The sequence below is a fragment of the Lutra lutra genome, chromosome 10, assembly GCF_902655055.1.
Source record: "Lutra lutra chromosome 10, mLutLut1.2, whole genome shotgun sequence".
NCBI lineage: Eukaryota > Metazoa > Chordata > Mammalia > Carnivora > Mustelidae > Lutra > Lutra lutra.
This window is the reverse complement of record NC_062287.1, coordinates 114,354,864-114,374,271: the sequence shown is the minus strand read 5'-3', so window position 1 is coordinate 114,374,271 and position 19,408 is coordinate 114,354,864. Positions and strand designations below refer to the sequence as shown.

General features: G+C 57.0%; 2 protein-coding genes across 13 annotated transcripts in view; one reads left to right on the top strand and one right to left on the bottom strand.

Moving 5' to 3' along the window:
• Positions 1 to 224: 224 nt before the first annotated feature.
• Positions 225 to 9,549, bottom strand: RNH1 (ribonuclease/angiogenin inhibitor 1). Of its 5 annotated transcripts, none has more exons than XM_047691545.1 (10): positions 9,490 to 9,549; positions 4,094 to 4,199; positions 3,238 to 3,408; positions 2,719 to 2,889; positions 2,214 to 2,384; positions 1,955 to 2,125; positions 1,707 to 1,877; positions 1,292 to 1,462; positions 507 to 677; positions 225 to 425 (listed from the first exon to the last, which is right to left on the bottom strand). In XM_047691545.1, exons 2-10 carry the CDS (start codon positions 4,177 to 4,179, stop codon positions 338 to 340), a joined length of 1,371 nt encoding a protein of 456 aa, XP_047547501.1. In that variant the 5' UTR covers positions 4,180 to 4,199; positions 9,490 to 9,549; the 3' UTR covers positions 225 to 337. The 5 variants fall into 5 exon arrangements, with proteins under 5 accessions (XP_047547501.1, XP_047547499.1, XP_047547498.1 ...); XM_047691543.1 differs by lacking the exon at positions 9,490 to 9,549 and adding an exon at positions 6,310 to 6,467; XM_047691542.1 differs by lacking the exon at positions 9,490 to 9,549 and adding an exon at positions 6,111 to 6,224.
• LOC125078620 (translation initiation factor IF-2-like) overlaps positions 7,685 to 19,408 on the top strand; it is a 24,023-nt gene continuing 12,299 nt past the window's right edge. The window contains exons 1-3 of one of the 8 annotated variants that reach the window (XR_007120932.1): positions 7,685 to 9,817; positions 10,894 to 11,114; positions 13,577 to 15,414. Coding sequence is in view for 1 of the 8 variants with exons in the window: in XM_047691550.1 (XP_047547506.1) it covers positions 9,001 to 9,817; positions 13,577 to 13,611 (852 nt within the window). In the remaining 7 variants the exon portion in view is untranslated. Of the gene's footprint in view, positions 11,631 to 12,731; positions 13,544 to 13,576; positions 15,415 to 19,408 lie in introns of those variants that run through there. The other 7 variants (XR_007120927.1, XR_007120930.1, XR_007120929.1 and 4 more) reach the window with 7 other exon arrangements.

Below are 19,408 nucleotides of genomic sequence, written 5' to 3'. Positions count from 1 at the left end.
CAAAGGGGTTGCCCAGGGTGACGGAGGAGTGGGTGGGCGGGGCCCCTACTGCATTTGTCTGTTCCGGTCAGAGGTCATGCAGAGGGACGCCGTGCAGAGGGACGGCCAGGCTGGCGGGAGGGAGGCGGCCGTCCCAGGCACGTGTGTGTGCGCACTGCAGGACGATCCCAGTGGAAACACACAACCCAGGCCTGGTGGGGGCCCCACAGAAAAGATAACACTCCTCCTGCCAAAAAAAAGTGCTTTAATAAAGTGTCTAGAACTTTCTTGCATTAGTAAGCTGAGAACATCTCTCTTGGTTCAAAGCTAGGAGGCCCGCAGGAGGGCGCGGCCGGGCTCAGGAGATGATCCTCAGGCCGGGCTTGCGCTCCCCCAGGGCCTGCAGGCCGTCATCCGTCTCCTCCGACCAGTAGATGTCGTAGAGGCTGTGGACGCCAGAACGCGGGGTCAGGATCTTGTGGGGACTGTGCCTCTCCAGCCTCCCCCTCCCCGCACGCAGCACTCACACCAGCTGCTCCAGCACACAGCTGGGCTGCTCCACGCTCTCCATCAGCCACCGGATGCCCTGGTCGTTCATACAGTTGTTGCTGAGGTCCAGCTCCCGCAGGCTGCGGTTGACCAGCAGGAGCGAGGCCAGGCTGGCGCAGCCATCGTTGGCCACATCGCAGTCCCCCAGGCTGGGCGGAGACAGGGCACGGATCAGGACAAAGGGGCCTGCCGCTGATCACAGGGTGATGGGGGGGGTTCCGCAGCACACCATATGTGGAGCAACAGGGTCAGGCCCGTCCCCCAGACCTCAAGCTTGGGAGCTCTTGGGAGTTGTGCTGTTGGCCCCATGCAGAGCGCCCGCCAAAGGCAACAGGAGCACACGGCTCCCCTCCACGGGCATAGTGGTCACACTGACCTCAGGCTCACACGGCCTGGACTTAGGGCCCGAACCTCCCTGGACAGACGGGAGGGCACCAGAGGGCCTCATCCGACCCCTCACTTCCTCACCGCCGGGCACTGGGAACTGGCTGGGTGGACAGTGGGCTGCCGAGGAGGCAACCAGAGGCGGAAGAGCGGGGGTGCAGGCACAGGGTGCACAGAGGCTCCCGGCCTCCAGGGTGAGGACGAGGAAGGGTGGGCCCAGCGCCGCCTGCCCACCTCCGCCCCTGCGCAAACCAACCCCCTACCCGGAAGCCGCAGTGAGCAGCAGAGACCAGAAAGCAGGGAGACCGGCCCGCGGTGCGCTGTGGGGAGCGGGGCTCGCCCCGTGCACGACGCGCCCTCGCGCCCCCGGCGCACTCACCACAGCTCACGCAGCGCGGCACCCGGCTGGCGCAGACCCTGGCACAGCTCCCGGACGCCCGCGTCACCCAGCTGGTTGTTGCTCAGCTGCAGCTCCGTGAGGTGCTTGTTCTGGGCCAGCATCGCCCCAAAGGAGACGCAGCAGGCGGCCGTGAAGCCGCAGGACTTCACCCTGGGAGACAGCAGCAGCGGGGCCCACAGCGCGGCGCTCTCGGAGGCCCCTGGGGGCCTGAGCAGGAAGCCCCCGACCCCCACCCTCCAAAGACAGCCAGCGCCCCGCTGCCCCCCAGCCCCTCGCGGAGGCCTGGCCCCCAGACACACAGGCCACCCCAGCCCTGGGCCCCCCCGGGGGCCTCCGCGTTCCCGCATCCACGGGGTCCCCGGGGACCCTGGCCACCACCCCCGGCCGCGCTCACCACAGGGACTGCAGCCGGCAGCCGGGCTCCAGGAGGCTCTCACACAGCAGCCGGGCCCCCTCATCCCCCAGCACGTTGCCCGCCAGGCTCATCTCCTTCAGGCTCTGCTTGGCCCTGACGACGCGGCAGAGGTCTCTGCAGCCGGTGGCGGTGATGTCACAGTCCCAGAGCCTGCAGGCCCAGGGGACAGGTCACGGCAGGGCCCCCAAGGCCGCGCCCCCAAGGGTGCAGGCCGAAGGCACACTCACCACAGGACCCGGATCTGGCAGCTGGAGCGCAGCAGGCTGGAGCACAGCGTGGCGACGCCCTGGTCACCCAGCTTGTTGTCACCGAGGTCCAGGACCTGAAGCGAGGGCTTGGCGGCCACGACCCCACGGAGGTCCTCACAGCTGGCCGCCGTGAGGCCGCAGTTCTCCAGCCTGGAAGCACCGAGGGCCGGCTGGGCCGGGGAGACAGCCCTGCAGCACCCGCCGCACCTGCCTCCCGCCCGCCAGGCCCAGCACTTACCTGAGCGCCTCCAGCTGGCAGGCAGAGCCCACTAGGCCCTGGCACAGCGCCCGCACGCCAGCCTCCTCGATCTCATTGTTGCTCACCGCAAGCGCCTTGAAGTGCTGCTTGGCCTTGAGCGCGGAGGCCAGGGACACACAGCTGGCAGCGGTCAGGTTGCAGTACTCCAGCCTGGGGATGGGCGGGGGTCAGAACACCCACCCAGGGAGCCCTGCCAGGATGGCCTCTCCTGCCCCGGGCTGCGGGGCCCATGAGACCCGGGGGGCAGCAGGGCCTCCCAGCCCAGGATGCCCTAGAGCTGGGGGAGAGACACCAGCCTCCCTTGCGGGCTCCAGCCGCCACCTCCCTCGCCCGGCCCAAGGGAGCTTGCTGTGGGTTGCCAGGCCCACTCTTGGCGTCGGCCCACGGTCCCAGCAGCACCGGGGACAGCTGGCTGCAGTCTCCAAGAGCCCCTTGCTCACGGCTCCCCGCAGCCAGGGTGGGGGGTGGTCTGCTGCACACTCACTGCAGGTTCTCCAGGTGGCACTGGGGGTCCAGGAGGCCCTCGCACAGCAGCTGCAGGCCCGTGTCCTCCAGTGGGTTGTTGCTGAGGTGCAGCTCCCGCAGGGTGGGCACGGAGCGCAGCACGCCGGGCAGGACGCCACAGCCGGCTTTGGTCAGGCAGCAGTTCTGGAGGCTGCAGTACAGCCAAGCTGGCCATGAGCACGGCCCCCGTCAGCTCTGGCCAATCCCGTACCCAAGGGAGCCCACCAAGCACAGCCCCATAAGAGGGCCAGGGCTCTGGGGTCTCCTGGCCCAGGACAGAGCACAAGAGGGGCTGCTCAGAGGCACTGTGAGGTCCAGAGGAAGCTGGGCCCAGCGCTCAGGAATGACAGGCGGGGCTGTGGCACGACCACACCCCAGGGGAACCGGGGGCCTCGGCCGAGGCAGGAAGGGCCCCCATGCTCCAGGACTGTCCAAGCAGGTTCGGACCTGAGCCAGGGATGGGGCACGCCTCTGGACCACGTGGGTCACACCAGATCACCTGAGCTTCTGGATCTTGCAGCCCGGGCTCTGCAGGCCCTGGAGCACCAGGCGCACCCCGCCGTCACCCAGTTCGTTGGTGCAAAGGCTCAGCTCAGTCAGGGAGGGGTTGGCCTGGAGGGCAGAGCAGATGTCCTTGCACCGCTCCTCCGTGAGGCCACAGTCGTCCAGCCTGTGGACAGGACGCCAAGTCACCACACACGACAGGTCCTGGCCCATTCGTGGGCCAAGAGCTCAACCTGGGGGAGGGACAGCTCCCAGGTGGCTCAGTCAGAGGAGCCCATGAGTGACCCTTGATCCATGCGTGGTGAGTTCAAGCCCCACAGGGGCATACAGGTCATTTAAAAAAATAAGCTTAAAGAAAAGAAGCAGAAAAGTGTGTGGATTATCTCACGAGGCTTTTGCTGCAGGCCCGGCATCACCAGAGGCCTGTGTGGGGCCCCATGCTCCCCACACCTTCCGTGCAGCATCATCTATCTCCGCAGGAAAACCGAACAGAGGAAATGCTGGGAAAAGGACCCTGTGCCTCAGAGGGACACACCAGGAGAACTCAACAACCAAACCCAGTCTTGACTCCCATTTCCCAGCCCACCGATAGCAGGGACGGCGCCTGAGCCCCCTGCAGCAAGGGGACAAGCCCTCAGAGCCTCTATGCCAAGCCCAGGCCACGCCGCCTCAGCCAGGAAGAGGCTGACGTTTTCAGAGAGCGGGAAGAAAGTACAGTAACATCTCGTGCGTGTGAGAATCATTAACAATTCACAGCGAGTCCATAAACCGTGCTTTCGCAGCCCAGCGGCAGTGGGAGGGGGAGCCCGTGCGCCATCCCCACGCCCGCACACCAAGCGGCTGGCTTCTACCTGACCACCTCGTACTGCTGCATCAGAGGCAGGAGCTCTGTCCACCGGGCATCACTCAGCTCCTGACACTGGATGTCGAGGTTCATGGTTCGAGCCCAAGTGTTTTCTAGACAGAAGGCAGAGAGAGGAGAACATCTCAGCCAAACTCTCAGTATGTGACAGGCCAGAGAGCCAGCAGACGGAAAGGAGTCGTAACGGGACCCCCAAGGCGGGGGAGGGGGGTGCTGGTGTTTCAGAAGCCAGAGCCACTCCCTTGGCCAGTGCCCTTCTCCACCTCAGCCTCCAGGAGCACAAATCAGGGCAGGCAAAGGGAGGCTGCAGCCACTCGGCTCCCCAGACAAAGGCCACCACAGAGGAACAGCAGCAGCCTCACGTCTCAACCTCCTGCACTCTGCTCTATGGGCCCTGCCTACCCAGGAGCGCCAGGACTAGTGCTGGCCATCTGAAGCTGCGATCTCTCACTTGCCTGGTGACACCACAGTGTGGAGACCCCAGCTGGTGGGGCACAAGGGCCAGCAACCGGAGCAGTGCCCCCCGCCCACCTGGCATTTAAGGAGCATGGGCCTGAGCCTCGCCACCCTGAAGCAGCTGGTGGGAGGACAGGTGCCTGTGGCCAGCTAACAGCTCCTCAAGGGTCACCAGCCACAGGTCAACTGCCCTGGAAAGGGATGAGGAGGTAAAGGGGAGACCCCAGGCCCACTGGCCTGCACTCTGGTGTTGCACACATGGGTGGCCACTCGGTGTCTATGTCCACAATTCCTTTCTAGGGACTCCAAACAAGCCGGAACACGTCCTCTGCCCCACCCTGGGTCAGCCCAGGCCCACGGAGAAATCAGGCAGGACTTTGGCAAATGAGGCTGGCATGGGAGCAGGTCACGTGCCCTGAAACACCTCACCAGGGACAGCACAGAGCCCCAAGAACTGATTAACTGTCTAGTGTACCAGAGTTCTAGGTGGATGCTAACTGCACAGGGGTGTTCCCGAGGCCCTGAAGGCGGGAGCCAGAGAAGAGAGCTGGGTTTCATTCAAGAGTAATCAGAAAGCCCAGGAAGGATTCACACCGGGACATTCAGCCGCCCTTCAGAAAGGCCGGGACAAACACGCTGACTGAAGCCTGCAAGAGGCTCCTGGTTCTGTGAAACCGCAGTTTCCTAGGAACACTGCCTCATCTGTGTTCCTGGCCGTGCCTAGCCGGGCCTGGCGGTGCTCAAGGGAGGAATCCCCGCCTCCATCCAGGCGGGCTCAGAGCCTACAGCCAGTGGGGGGACAGACCAGTAAAGACTCTGAGTGCCAGCCAGCAGACGAGATCCCCCAGTGCACACCCTAACTGATGGGCCAGCGGGGAAATACTGAGGGTCGGAGGTCTCTAACTGGCCAGGTCACACAAGCAACCAAAGGAGGAAGCCAGAGTTTGCCCAGCCCACTGCCCGGGCCACGTGAGCACAACCCAGACCCGCCTGCCCCGAGCCCAGGGTGTGGTCAGTAAATCAGCCACTCCACAATCCTTAGTCATCGCCCCTGGAGACCGGGAGGGAGGGGCGAGTTCAGTGGGACCCTCCCTCACCGTGCGGCCCGCCGTCGGGGGGCTGGGCTCTGCCCCGGCGATCCGAGGTTAAGAACGAGGACGGGAAAGCCGGACGGAGCCGCCGAGCGCCCGCACACTCCACCCCGCCCCGGGCTCGACCAGACCCTGGGGAAGCCTCTTCGCCGGCATTGGGACTCGGGGGCTCTTCTGAACCTCTGTGCATCGCGGATCCCTTCGAGAACCCTAAGAAGCCGAAGACGCGCAGCGAAGGCGCCGCGACGCCCTGTTTCTCCCGGAATCAAGACCCCCAGCAGCTGGGCTGCTCCCCAAGGTCCCGAAGGGCACTTAATGCTTTCACGTGTGAGAAAGGGCCGCGCCCCGAGGCCAGGAGCAGGGTGGTGGTGCCCTCAGCCCGCGCCGAGCCGGACCGCAAGGCAGGGGCGTCTTGGGCCCGCGGAGCCCCGCGCAGGCGGCGGCGGGCCGCGCGGTTACCTGTGCGAGGCGCGGGCGGCGGCCAGGGACGCGCCGGGGTCCGCCCGAGGCCGCCCAGGGCCGCCACCCACCTCCGCGCGCGCCGGAGACGACGCATTTGTCCCGGGCCGGCGCGGGGTCACCCCGCGAGCAGGCACCCGCCGCCCACCAGCCCCGCTCCCCCGCCCGCCCCCCGGCACGCCGGCCCCGCGCCGCTCACCGGCCGCCGAGCCTCCGCTTCCGTTGTGCCCGGGTGCGGTCCGCCCCACGTCCCGGGGCGGGGTCACGCGCTGGGGCGGGCCGCAGGCGGGGCGAAAGGCCGGGGACGGCCCGGGACGCCGGCGGAGCACGGGGGTGACCCGCCCGCCCCCCAGGACACAGGAGCCGCACCACCGTGCAGGGCGCTCCGTGGACGCGGCAGCTCCGACGCAGGACCTCACGCAAGCGCCGGCATCCCAAGAAGGAAGCCCGGACCTCTGCCCGCTAGGAACACCGCGGCCCGCAGGGAAAGAGCTTCCAGGGCACCTCGGGTTTCATAAACAGGCGGGACAAGACCGTATTTGGAAAACCCCTGAGGGGGGTCGGGGGCTCTCTGCATCATCCGCCGGACGAGGTCGCCCCCGCCCCCGCCCCGGGCGCGCACAGCGGAGCTCGCGTGTCCGCGCTCCCGGGCGCACCGGCGGAGGCTGCGCGCGGACTTGGACACGGGCTACAGCGGGGTTGCCGGATGCGTCCTCGTCACACAGGCGTTCACGGCCTCGAGGCTAACCCAGCACCTCCTGAGTGCCGAGCGCTATGCTGGGCGCTTGGGCTACGCTGGTGAGCAAGGCAGAGCGAAGGTCTCGGACCCCGCGGAGCTCACAGTCCAATGTGGGGAACGCATGAAATCCAAAAATAAATTAATAGCATTTACAGTGTGGAAAGTGCAAGGCAGGGGATAACGCAGGATTAAAAACAAGTCGGGGATGAGTGCTGGAGGGCCAGGGCAGAGGTCGGGTAGGTCTCCTCCCCAGTACCAGCGAGCCTCTGGGGGCTGAGGCCCAGAGGCTGGGGCAGGCTGGGAGGGAGGTGCCTTGGTGTTCAGTTTCATAAACGCAGGTGCTCACTGCAGACCTGACCCCATCTTTGTGACCACCAGCGGGCAGCACAGTATGGGATGGGGGCTGAGGACACTGGGAGCTGACCTGTTGCCTGGGGATTAGGTTCTCTGGGGAAATAAAGTGAGGGTTATTCAATCCGGGAGAATATTTGGCTGGGTCAATCCTTGCTTGGGTGACTTGCTGGGCTCCAATGGACAAGGGGGTCTGGGCCACCAGTGCGGGGCCAGGGGTCCCAGAGAACCCAGTGGATTCAGAGAGGCAGGCTAAGGCAGAGGCAACCACCCCAGGGCCACCATGAGCTCCTCAGAGCAGGTCAAGCTGTCAGGTTGAACTTTTTTCTAACTTTTTTTTTTTTTTTTTTAAGATTTATTTATTTAGAGGGGTGTCTGGGTGGCTCAGTGGGTTAAGCCTCTGTCTTCGGCTCAGGTCATGATCCCAGGGTCCTGGGATTGAGCCCCACATCCGGCTCCCTGCTCAATGGGGAGCCTCCTTCTCCCTCTCCCTCTGTCCCAGCTCATTCTCTTGCTCTCTCTCAAATAAATAAATGAAATCTTTAAGAAAAAAGAAAATGGAAAGTCCTAGCATGTCCACGTTCCAGACACAAAGGCTCTGACATCTCAGTATGTGCTCCTACTCCTCTGTACTCACATTTTCTTAAAAGAAACATTTGTAATGGTAGGTAGAGTAATGATCAAAGAGAGTATGTCCAAATCTCTACCTTACCCAGCAAAGGAGTCTTTACAGTGTGACTAAGTAAGGGTTTTGAGATGGGAAGATTGTCCTGGATGACTTGGGTAGGCCCAAAGTAGTCATGAGGTCCTTATAGAATGGAGGCAAAAGGTCAAAATCAGATGTGACAAGGGAAGCAACGGCTGGAGTGGCTGGGCTCTGAAGACGGGAAGGCAGCAGGTTCTCCCCTGGAAACTCCGGAAGGAACCAGGCCTACGGATACTTGGATTTAACTCCCTAGCGCCCATTTCCCACTTCTGAGCTCCAGAACCGTAAAGTAAGAGACTCCTTGACAACGGGTCACAGCGGAGGCAGGAAACTGACACACGATGAACTATGGTTTCCACTTCGGAAGAGCTGCGTGGACAATGTGTACATGAATACACAGGTACACTGACCAATAATGAACACAGTCTAACTCTGTAAAAACTTTTTTTTTTTAATATTTTATTTACTTGCTTGTCAGAGAAAAGAGCGAGTGCAGCAGCAGGGGTAGTGGCAGGCGCAGGGACAAAGAGAAGCAGCAGACTCCGTATCTGGCCGGGAGCCCGATGTGGGACTCCCCCCCCCCCCCCCAGGATTCTGGGATCACGACCAGGGCCAGGCAGGCGCCCCACACAGTGTAGCCTTCCCGGTCACATCGCGCAAATGCCCGAGCGCAGCCGAGCCACACAGCGGCCATCCAGACCGCGTCCCGCCTTCCCGCGGTACCGTCCCAGTACGCCACCCCAGAGAGGGGCTTCCCCGGTTCGGGGATCCTTCCAAGCCACTGCCCACCGGAAATGCTGCGAAGCCTAGCAGCCTCCCCCACGCTCGCGCGTCCCCGCGCCGGGGACGCCAGCGCAGGAGCGCCCAAGGCCTGGGCTCCCCTTTCCGGTTTCAGTGAGTCCCCCGAGGTGCCGTCCTACTTGGTTAAGTTCTATCCTCCCCACGTGAGTACCCCCAGCTCTCCCCAGGGTTCTCGGGTGCCCGGACAGGGGCGGCGCTGCCCGGCGGGGTGATGGCCGTGCCCGAGGCCCAGAGTCCTAGGCGGGGAGCCAGGAGAGTCCTCTCCCAGAGCTGCCCACCCCGGGAGGGGGCGGATGTTCTCTGGGGAACAAGGTCGAGGGTTACTCAACTTGGGGGGAGATGGCTTAGCCGGGCCCTGCTTGCGCACCGCGCCGGGCGCCGACAGACCGCGGTCTCCCGCCGAGCCTCGAGAAGGCGCGCGGAGAACCAAACCGCACGCAGAGCCGGCGCGCGCACCTGACGCCCCAGCGCAGGGACTCCCAGCATGCCCCGGGAGGCAGCCAATGCGCAGGTGCGCACGCGCGGGCGCACTTGGACGCTCTGACGCCACCGGCACGCGCCGACTTCCAGCCCCGGAAAGGCCCCCTCGCCCCGCCAGCCCCCACCCCCACCGGAAACCGCTTCCCCTCCCCATGCACCCTGCTCTCCAGTGTCACTTCAGGACCTCGCGTCTACCCTGGCAGCGTGGCCGCAGGAGCGCCCGGTGCGTGTTCACAGGCGACCCGACCAAGGTCGGCGCCGATAAGAGCGAACCCCGGGCACAGACCGCAGGAGTTACTGACCTCCAGAAGACAGGCTGCGAGAGGGACAGCCCACTCCCGACAGGGGCGGAGCCTGGCGGGGCGCGTTCTTGCTGCGGCGTCGGGACGGGCGGTGGGGCGGGGCCTCGCGTGGGGCGAAGGCGGGCTCTGCGGGGCGGGGCGGGGCTTCGTGTGGGGCGGCCGCAGGCTCGGCGCGGGGGAGGGGCCTGGGCGTCGGGGGCGGGGACTCGCGTGGGGCGAAAGCGGGCTGCGCTCCGCGTGAGTGGAGTGCGCGGGTCTCGCGGCTCCCACGTGGCGGCGGCGCGGAGCGGTGGTCCCGGCGCGGCATCCCCCGCGTCCGGCCTGGCAGGTGCGCCTCGGACGTCCGGCCCCGGCGGTGACCTAAGGGGACGGCGCCGGGGGCTCCGTCGGGCGACGGGGAGTGAGGCTGGGGCCGGGCGGGCGCCCCGCGGTCCTCCGCGCCGCCCCGCCCCGTGGGTGGAGCCGGACGGAACGTAGCGCAGACGGACGCGAGGACAGATCCGTGCGGAAGGTCGGGTTACCGCCGGGACCGCGCGTGATCCGGGGCGACGCTCGTTTCTCTGCACCGTCCAGACCTCCTGACGGCCCCGTCCCCGCGCGTCCGTTCGGGAAGCGCGTCTTGTGGAGCCCCGTGCCCGGCTGCGTCGTAGCTGCCGGGGCTGCGACCCGCAGGGACCCTCGTGCGGGAAGCGGCGGGGCGGCCGGGCCCGCGAGGAGCGGCCGGGAGGGGAGGCCGGTGTCCCCGGAGCGCCCCGCCCGCGGCCGGAGGTGGGAAGCTGGGCGCGACCGACGCGGGAGGAAAGGCCTGAGGGCGGCCGCAGGGAGCCAGGACGACGGCCCGAGGGGTGGGAGGTGCTCAAGAGAACACGCGCGGCTTCGGGCGAAGCTTTGCTGTAGCCGCTTTCGTGGACATTGTCCCGTCCCGCTGCTTTGCAGCCACAGCGCGCTGGCCGCGACCGGCGCCTCCAAAATCCGTTTCCCGCGCTCTGGGAGCCCTTCTGTGGGCCGGCGTCCCTGTGGGCGCCCGGAGGACGGAGGGCCGAGCCGGGCCAAGCTGCGGCTGGAGCCACAGGTGGGACAACACTCGGGGCAGCACAGGTCCCGGGCATCCGGGCGTGACGCAGCTGGGTTGTTCAGAGGAGGGAGAAGCCCGCATCCGTTAGAGCCGCCTGCTGCCCGGCGCGTCCACCGCCCAGTCCTGCCGTCTCTGTCTTTGTGTCCCTAGCCAAGCACTGTCGGGGCGGGGCCCAGGGTGAGTGCAGTGTCCGAGCGCGCAATGCAGGTGTTCTTGCTCGAACAACGCTTACGCGCTGGGGTCCCTGAATGCTATGACTTCATTTTGGCTGCTTATCAAGGAGAAAGTGGTGGGCTGGTCCCCAGCTCTCAGAATTGACATTTTGGCAGATGAAGTTTGCAAACAAGGGAACTGCATCCCAGAGCCGCTAATGAGACCCCAGAGAGCCGCTCCTCCGGTGGCCTTTACAGGAGATGGTGGCGCACAGGGCCTGGAACCAGCTGACCTGGGGTGGCCTTCCCCGTGGTGACCGGCACCGTCATTTTCGTCTGGACACTAGCGCCACCCAAGTCCCTCCCTCTGAGCAGTGAGGAACCCAGACTCGGAGCAGGTAAATGCCGACACACGCGGCTCCAAAGACTGATGATGCAAGTTCACACAGCACAAAACAAGGCACTTTGAGTGGGAATCTGGTGTGAGGGTTAGAATTCATCACCGGACACCAGTAGGGCTCCACTGGGCTGACTCAGGCACTGGCTCCCTGGCCTACCACAACAGTTACATTTTTTGGAAAGCTGCTGAAATGGTCTGCTTTCATTTTATTCCTTTCTATGCCATAACCTCTTAGATTTGTTTCCTGAAATTCTTGTAATTGATAAAGAGAACTACTTGAAACAAAACTTTGGCCCTGAGACTGTTTGATCCCCTTTGTGAGAACCAGTGAGGAGCTTGGGGGATGTGTTGTTGACTTTGAGACCCCTGTGAATCCGGGCGTGGAGACCACCACCATACATGTGGCTGTACCCCCTCCCACACAGAACGTGGGCCACAAGGCAGGCCGCGTGGGATTCACGGGAACTTACATCTTTATTTTTAAACTCAGCTGACGTTGAATTTGGGATTTGTGGTATGTAGAAGGACTCCGCCCCCCCCCCCAGTTTCCCCTCGTCCCCTCCCAGAGGGGACCACTCTTGCACATCTCAAGGGTGCAGTCTGTCCTCTTGATCCAGTCCCTTCCCACCTGTCCCATATGCTTATCCCCACTGAACGACATGTCTTCTGAAATGCCCGCCTCTGGGTCCATTTTGCCTTCTCCTCAATGCCTTTTGCAGCGTCTCAACATAGAGGGTCTCAGGAAACAGGAACAGAGGGGCCGAAGACAGAAACCCCAGGATGGGTTTGTGAGATGTTGCCCAGGAGTATTTTCGGGTGGAGTCCCTGTTCCTACTCTACTTCTGTAAATATGTTCCTTTAAAAAATATCTTGTTTATTGAAATGTGAGGCACATACAGAAAAATGCACGTTGTGAACATAAAAGCACACTGGGTTTTCCCCCAACCTCCCCTCAAGTGAGGTACAACCCATTTAGGGTGGAGTAGGAGTGTTGGAGGGCTAGGCTGCTCTGGGTGTGTGCGAGTGCTTATGTAACTGACAGTTTGTAACACAGCAGAGACCTGCGCTCTGGAATGCAGAGCTCCCTCTGATCTCTGGACTAGGTTCTGTCCTTTGGCAGGACGAAGTTCGTAATGGGGTAGGTGTAGGGGAAGTTGGTCATACCCACCCTCTTCAGGCTCAGGCTCCTTGCCACAAGTGAGAGGATTTGGCTTTAAGTTGATGGTTTCAGTCATACAGCAAGGAAGCAGCCAGTCAAGGGGACAGCACAGCTTTGGGAGTCCTGTGTCCTGTTCTGGCACGGTGGTCTCGGCACAGGGATGACATTCTTTTCCCTCCTGCATGTAAACACTGCAAAGATTTGACATTCCTCCAAGACTCCGGGTCAGACACTAACCAACACTGGAAGCAGCAGCCTGCTCACAGGAGTGCACAGCTGTGCAGTACTGGGCACCAACAGCCTCCGTCCGTTACCTCAGGGACGTGGGGGGGGCCACTCTGTACCGGGGATGCTTGTACGCATGTGGTAGGGAGGAAAGCACGTGCAAAGGCACAGGGGCTTAGAATAACCCCTCCAATCTCTGCTTCCACAGGCTCATTTTTGCCTGTTTTTAAGCTTTATAGAAATGGTAGTATACTGCACATTATCTTCTTTGCTGAACAGCTGTGCAAGTGAGTGACAGCCACCCATTTCATTGTGAGCAGGCATGGTCTAGTTGGTATCCCTGCTATGTTTTCTACGGCGGGCACACAGCTTCCCGATGTACAGCTGAGTGTTTCCGAAAGAGTGGGTTTTGGCTATTATGTGTAGCAATGCAATGAACACACATGTCCTTCACCGAGTGTACGTGAGCGTTTCTCCTGAGTATATATCTGGGAGGGTAGTTTGGGTATCCAGGCTGTGGAGGCCTCTTAACGTGAGCTGGGAAATGTTGCCGCATTTTCTGTCTTTTCAAAGCATTCATGTAATATTGGTGCTAACTATTCCTTAAATGTTTGTTAAAACCCGTTAGCAAATTCTTTGATTTCTTCTTAAGAAGTTTTTACATCATAGATTCTATTTCTTTAGTATTTCTAGAAGCATTCAGATTTTTCTATTTCTTTCTGTGATGGTTTTTGTCATACAAATGTCAGTCCTGTCGAGTCTGTGAATCTTTGGTTAAAATCTACATCTTGAGCCTCTCCCTTCGGCTCAGGTCATGATCTCAGGGTCCTGAGATCGAGCCCCGCATCGGGCTCTCTGCTCAGTGGGGAGCCTGCTTCCATCTCTTTCTGCCTGCCTCCCTGCCTCCTTGCGGTCTCTCTCTGTCAAATAAATAAATGAAATCTTTTAAAAAAAATCTACACCTTTGAGGGATTCCCTTGGCTTGTGAACTATTGTAAGAGAGGAATATTGACTCTCTACCCCAATCATGTTTGTGTCTCTTTAGTTCTGTTAGGTTTGTGCTTTTCTATTTCTAGACTATGTCAAGAGCCCATATCTTAAATCATCTTAGCATCCCAACAAATGGACTGTCTCCCCTCTGAGATGCTCTTCCTTGTGCCAGCGAGGCCGCTGGCTCACCAACTGCTGTAGTTACAACAGAAACAGGCAGAGCACTTAGCTTGTACCCCAACCGAAACCCATCTTCCTGATTTCTTGCCACGCTTGCCTGAAGTGCTGATGAGCTTCCCTACAAGGACGGCAGCTTCCACCTGCCAGGCCAGAAAAGCCCTGAGCAATGGAATGCCTAGAAGACACCCACCCCACATCCCCTCCTCAACCAGTACAACACGCTGAATGCATACTGGCCGCCCCCACCCCAGGATTACATGCTCCGTGCCTGCTCTCTTGCACGTACCCCCGAACCTTTCCCTGTAAAACCCTTGGGGTCTGTCCCGCCAGCAGAGAGGTAGGAAGTTGAGGCCCGAGCCTGCCACCTCCCCTGGTTGCCGGCACCCAAAATAAATGGCTCCCTCTCTCCCAAACCTTAGTGTCTTGAGCTTTTGGCTTCTCTCACCATCAGTTTACCAAGCTGGTTCAGCAGCAGCATTGGCAAACCTGGCCAGGAGCTTTGTCCAGCCCCCCGGGATGCCCCTGGACCGAACAGGTGGCCACAGCAGCCCGCCACGGCTCTGCCCGTTCATGTCCTGAGTTAGCAGCTGGGACGGATCAGGGAAGTCATCTCTCGGGACGCTGGTTGTGAGGTCTGTTTCAGAGGACACGGCCATGCCAGCCTTCTTTGGGGTAGGGCTTACATGCTGTTTTTTTTCCATTCCCTGACTTTTAACCCTTCTAGATTCTTTTATTTAAGGTGTTCTCTTAGAATTGGAATGTAGTTGACTTCTGGGTTTTTTTTTCCTAGTCTGATGATTGCGCTTTTCATTGGAAAATTTAGGCTGAAAATTTACATTTAATTTAATCACTGATATATTTTGGGCGTTTTGGTTTTTCTGCCTATTCTATTTCTGTTTTCTCTTTTTTTTCTTTTGTCGTCTTCTGGGTTTTTATTTTACCATTTTCTCCGCTTTGGTAGTTTTGCATTGTTTTAGTATTATTTTAGTAGTTACTCTAGGGATTATACATATGTCTTTGACTTATTAAAGCTTAACATAAGCTTATACTTTAGCCGTTCCCTGGACAATCCTAGGACTTTAGAGCATTTTGTCTTTATTTGTGACTAATGATAATTAATAATAAATATTAAGTAAATAAGTTATTATTAAGTTATGCAGTCAGTATTCATTTAGAATTTTGTTGCTCTTCAATCCTGACATCTTTCTACTTCCATCGGGGGTTCCTCTTTTTTTTTTTTTTTTTTTTTTTCTGCCTGAAGAACACCTTCTACCATGTCACTTGACAATGAAAGTTTACTGGTGATAAATACTGCAGTTTTTGCTTTTCTGAAAATTTCTTGGTGTGTCCTCTATTTTTGAAGGATATTCATTACTGGGTATAGAATTATAGGTTGGCAGTCATTTCTGTCAGTACTCTGAAAACGGGACTCTGTTGTCTTCCGGCTTTTCTACTTCCTGTCAGTCTTCCTGTCACGCTCTAAAGAAGGCATGTCTTTGTGGGTGCTGGAAGAGTTCCTCTCTATCTTCAGTTTCACATTCACTGGGCTGTGCCTCGCTGTGCCTCACCCTGACTTACCCTTCTCGAGGCATGAAGTACTTCTAGGATAGTAGCTTGATACCTTTCATCAGTTTGGGGAAATTCTCATCTCTTCTTTCTTCAGATATTTTGGATGCCGCTTTCTCTTTTTATTTTTTAAGATTTTATTTAGTTACTTGAGAGAGAGTGAATGAGCAAGAGAGAGAGCATGAGTGGGGGGCAAAGGGAGAGGGAGAAGCAGACACCCCACTGAGCAGAAAGCCTGACGCAAGCCTCGATCCCAAGACTCTGAGATCATGACCTGAGCTGAAGGCAGATGCTTAACCAACTGAGGCCCCAGGCACCCCACCCCCTCTCTTTCTGATCTTCATTTAAGAATCCAGCTAAATACATGCTCTACCTTTCCGCTCTCCTCACATGTATCTTACATTCTTCACTAGACTTTATATCCTTTTGACTCTCCGTTTCAGTCTCAGTAATTTCCTTTGAACAGCCTTCTAGTTCACCACCTTTCTTTATCTGCATCGAGTCTGTTGTCAGTCTCCTCCATTGAGTCCTTAAGTTTAGTCATGCTAGGGGTGCCTGGGTGGCTCAGTGGGTTAAAGCCTCTGCCTTCGGCTCAGGTCATGATCCCAGGGTCCTGGGATCGAGCCCCACATCGGGCTCTCTGCTCAGCGGGGAGCCGGCTTCCTCCTCTCTCTGACTGCCTCTCTGCCTACCTGTAATCTCTGTCTGTCAAATAAATAAATAAAATCTTAAAAAAAAAAAAGTTTAGTCATGCTATTTTTCTTGTATTGGAATTTCCATTAGTTTGTTTGTGTTTCCAAATCTCCCCCCTAACCAAATTAGTTAATTTTTATCTTTTGACGGGATACTTAATGAAGTATATAAAGTATAGTTATTTTAAAGTCCTTATCTGATAATGGCATTATCTGCGTCTCTGTTAGGTTATTTATTTTTTGTACCATTTTTAACTTAAATTCAATTAATTAAGGTATAAGGTATTATTTCTTTCAGAGCTATAGGCCTGGCATTCATCAGTCTTATATAATACCCAGTGCTCATGATATCACATGCCCTCCTTAATGTCCATCACCCCATTACCCCTCCAGCAACCCTCCATTTGCTTCCTATGATTAAAAGTCTCTTATAGGGGCGCCTGGGTGGCTCAGTGGGTTAAGCCACTGCCTTCGGCTCGGGTCATGATCTCGGAGTCCTGGGATCAAGCCCCACATCAGGCTCTCTGCTCAGCAGGGAGCCTGCTTCCTCCTCTCTCTCTGCCTGCCTCTCTGCCTGCTTGTGATCTCTCTGTCTAATAAAAATTAAAAAAAAAAAGTCTCTTATACTTTCTCCCTCTCTGGTTTTGTCTTGTTTTATTTTTTCCATTCTTCCCCTGTGATCCTCTGGTTTGCATCTTAAATTCCACATATCAGTGAGATCATGTGATAATTGTCTTTCTCTGATTGACTTATTTCACTTAACTTCTACCCTCCAGTTCCAACCATGTCACTGCAAATAAAGATTTCACGTTTTTTGGGAGGATGGCTGAGTAATATTCCAATGTGTATATGAACCACATCTCTAGCCATTCATCTGTGGATGGACATCTGGGCTCTTTCCATAGTTCGGCTGTTGTGGACATTGCTGCCATAAACATTGGGGTGCGGGGCCCCTTCAGATCATTCCATGTGTATCTTTGGGGTAAATACCCAGTCGTGCAATAGCTGGGTCCTCAGGTAGCCTTATTCTTAACTTTTTGCAGAACCTGCATATGTTTTCCAGAGTGGCTGCACCAGCTTGCATAAGAGAGTTCCCCTTTCTTTGCATCCTCACCAACATCTGTTGTTTCCTGACTTGTTAATTTTAGCCGTTCTGACTGGTGTGAGGTGGGATCTCATTGTGGTTTGTATTTCCCTGATGCTGAGCGATGGTGAGCATTTTTTCATGGGTCTGTTGGCCATTTGGGTGGCTTCCTTGGAGAAAGGTCTGTTCTTGACTCCTCCCCATTTGTTGACTGGATTATTTGGTCTTCCGTGTAGAGTTCAATAAGTTCTTTATAGATGTTTGATAATAGCCCTTTATCTGATAAGGCATTTGCAAATATCTTCTCCCATTCTGCTGGTTACCTTTTGGTTTTGTCAACTGTTTCCTTTGCTGCGAAAAAGCTTTTTATCTTGATGAAGTCCCAATAGTTCATTTTTGGCATTGTTTCCCTTGTCTTTAGAGACGTGTCTAGCAGGAAGTTGCTGTGGCCGAGGTCAAAGAGGTTGCTGCCCATGTTCTCCTCTAGGATTTTAATGGGTTCCTGTCTCACATTTATGGGTTTATTTTTTTGTGTGTGTGGGTAAGAAAATGGTCGTGTTTCATTCTTCTGCATGTGGCTGTCCAATTTCCCAACACCATTTGTTGAGGAGACTATCTTTTTTGCATTGGACATTCTTTCCCGCTTTGTCAAAGATTAGTTGACCATAGAGTTGAAGGTGCATTTTGGGGCTCTCTATTCTGTTCCAGTGATCTATGTGTCTGTTTTTGTGCCAGTACCATACTGTCTCCGTGATTACAGCTTCGTAACAGAGTTTGAAGTCCAGAATTGTGATGCCACCGGCATCACTGTTTTCTTCTTCAACATTCCTTTGGCTATTCGGGGTCTTTTCTGGTTCCATACAAATTTTAGGATTGTTTGTTCCAGCTCTGGGAAAAAAGTAGATGGTATTTTGATAGGGATTGCATTGACTGTGTAGGGATGGTATTTTAATAGGGATTGCTCTAGGTAGCATAGGCATTTTGACAATGTTTGTTCCTCCAATCCACGAGCATAGAACGTATTTCCATTTTTTTTTTTTTTTAAATTTGACAGAGAGATCACAAGCAGGCAGAGAGGCAGGCAGAGAGAGAGGAGGAAGCAGGCTCCCCGAGAGAGCAGGGAACCCGATGCGGGGCTCGATCCCAGGACTCTGAGATCATGACCCGAGCCGAAGGCAGAGGCCTAACCCACTGAGCCACCCAGGCGCCCCCGTATTTCCATTTCTTTGTGTCTTCCTCCATTTCTGTCACGAGCGTGCTGTAACTTTCTGAGGACAGATCCTTGGCCTCTTTGGTTGGGTTTATTCCTTGGTATCTGATGGTTTGGGCGCTATCGTAAATGAAATCGACTCCTAAAGTTCTCTTTCTTCTGGCTCATTATTGGCGTATAGACACGCAACTGATTTCTGGGCATTGATTTTATATCCTGCCACTTTGCTGAATTCCTGTATGAGTCCTAACAATTTTGGGGTGGAGTCTTTGGGTTTTCCACATAGAGTACCATGTCATCGGCAAAAACTGAGAGTTTGACTTCTTCTTTGCCGATTTGGATGCCTTTCATTTCTTTTGGTTTTCTGGTCGCCGAGGCTAGGACTCGTAGTACTATGCTGAACAGCAGTGGTGATAGTGGACAGCCCTGCTGTGATCCTGAGCTTGGGGGGAAGGCTCTCAGTTTTTCCCCATTGAGAATGATATTTGCTGGGGGCTTTTCATATGTAGCTTTGATGATACTGAGGTATGTTTCTGTTGGGTCATTTCTATCACCTGTTCTTTGTCATCTCACCTTCGGTTACTGGTACACCAAGTACTTTTTTTTTTTTTTAATTTTATTTATTTATTTGAGAGAGAGAGAGACAGTGAGAGAGAGCATGAGCGAGGAGAAGGTCAGAGAGAGAAGCAGACTCCCCGTGGAGCTGGGAGCCCGATGCGGGACTCGATCCCAGCACTCCGGGATCATGACCTGAGCCAAAGCCAGTCGTCCAACCAACTGAGCCACCCAGGCGTCCCCAAGTACTTTTGATTATTGCATATTTTCTGTTAATCATAGAGAATCAGATGATTGAATGATGAACTGGGTGCTGCCTTCTGCTGGGGCAGACCGCTAGGCTAGGAGTTCCAGAACCACCAGGTGACTTAACCCTGACAGTGAGTTTGGGTCGCTTGAGGCCAAGCTTCCATCATACCAAGGCCAGTTCCCTTTCTGCTTGTTTGATCTGCTGTGTCTCTTCCACGATGCAGCCAACAGCCTGGAGAACTGACTGGGGCCCATTTTCCTCAGCACAGTTTCTGAAGTTGGTTCTCTTCTCACGTCCGTGAGACTCTGTAGAAAGTTCTGGTCAGCCTCCTGGCTGTCGTCTTCTGAATTAGCAGATTATCTCTTGGGCTGAGCTTTCTTC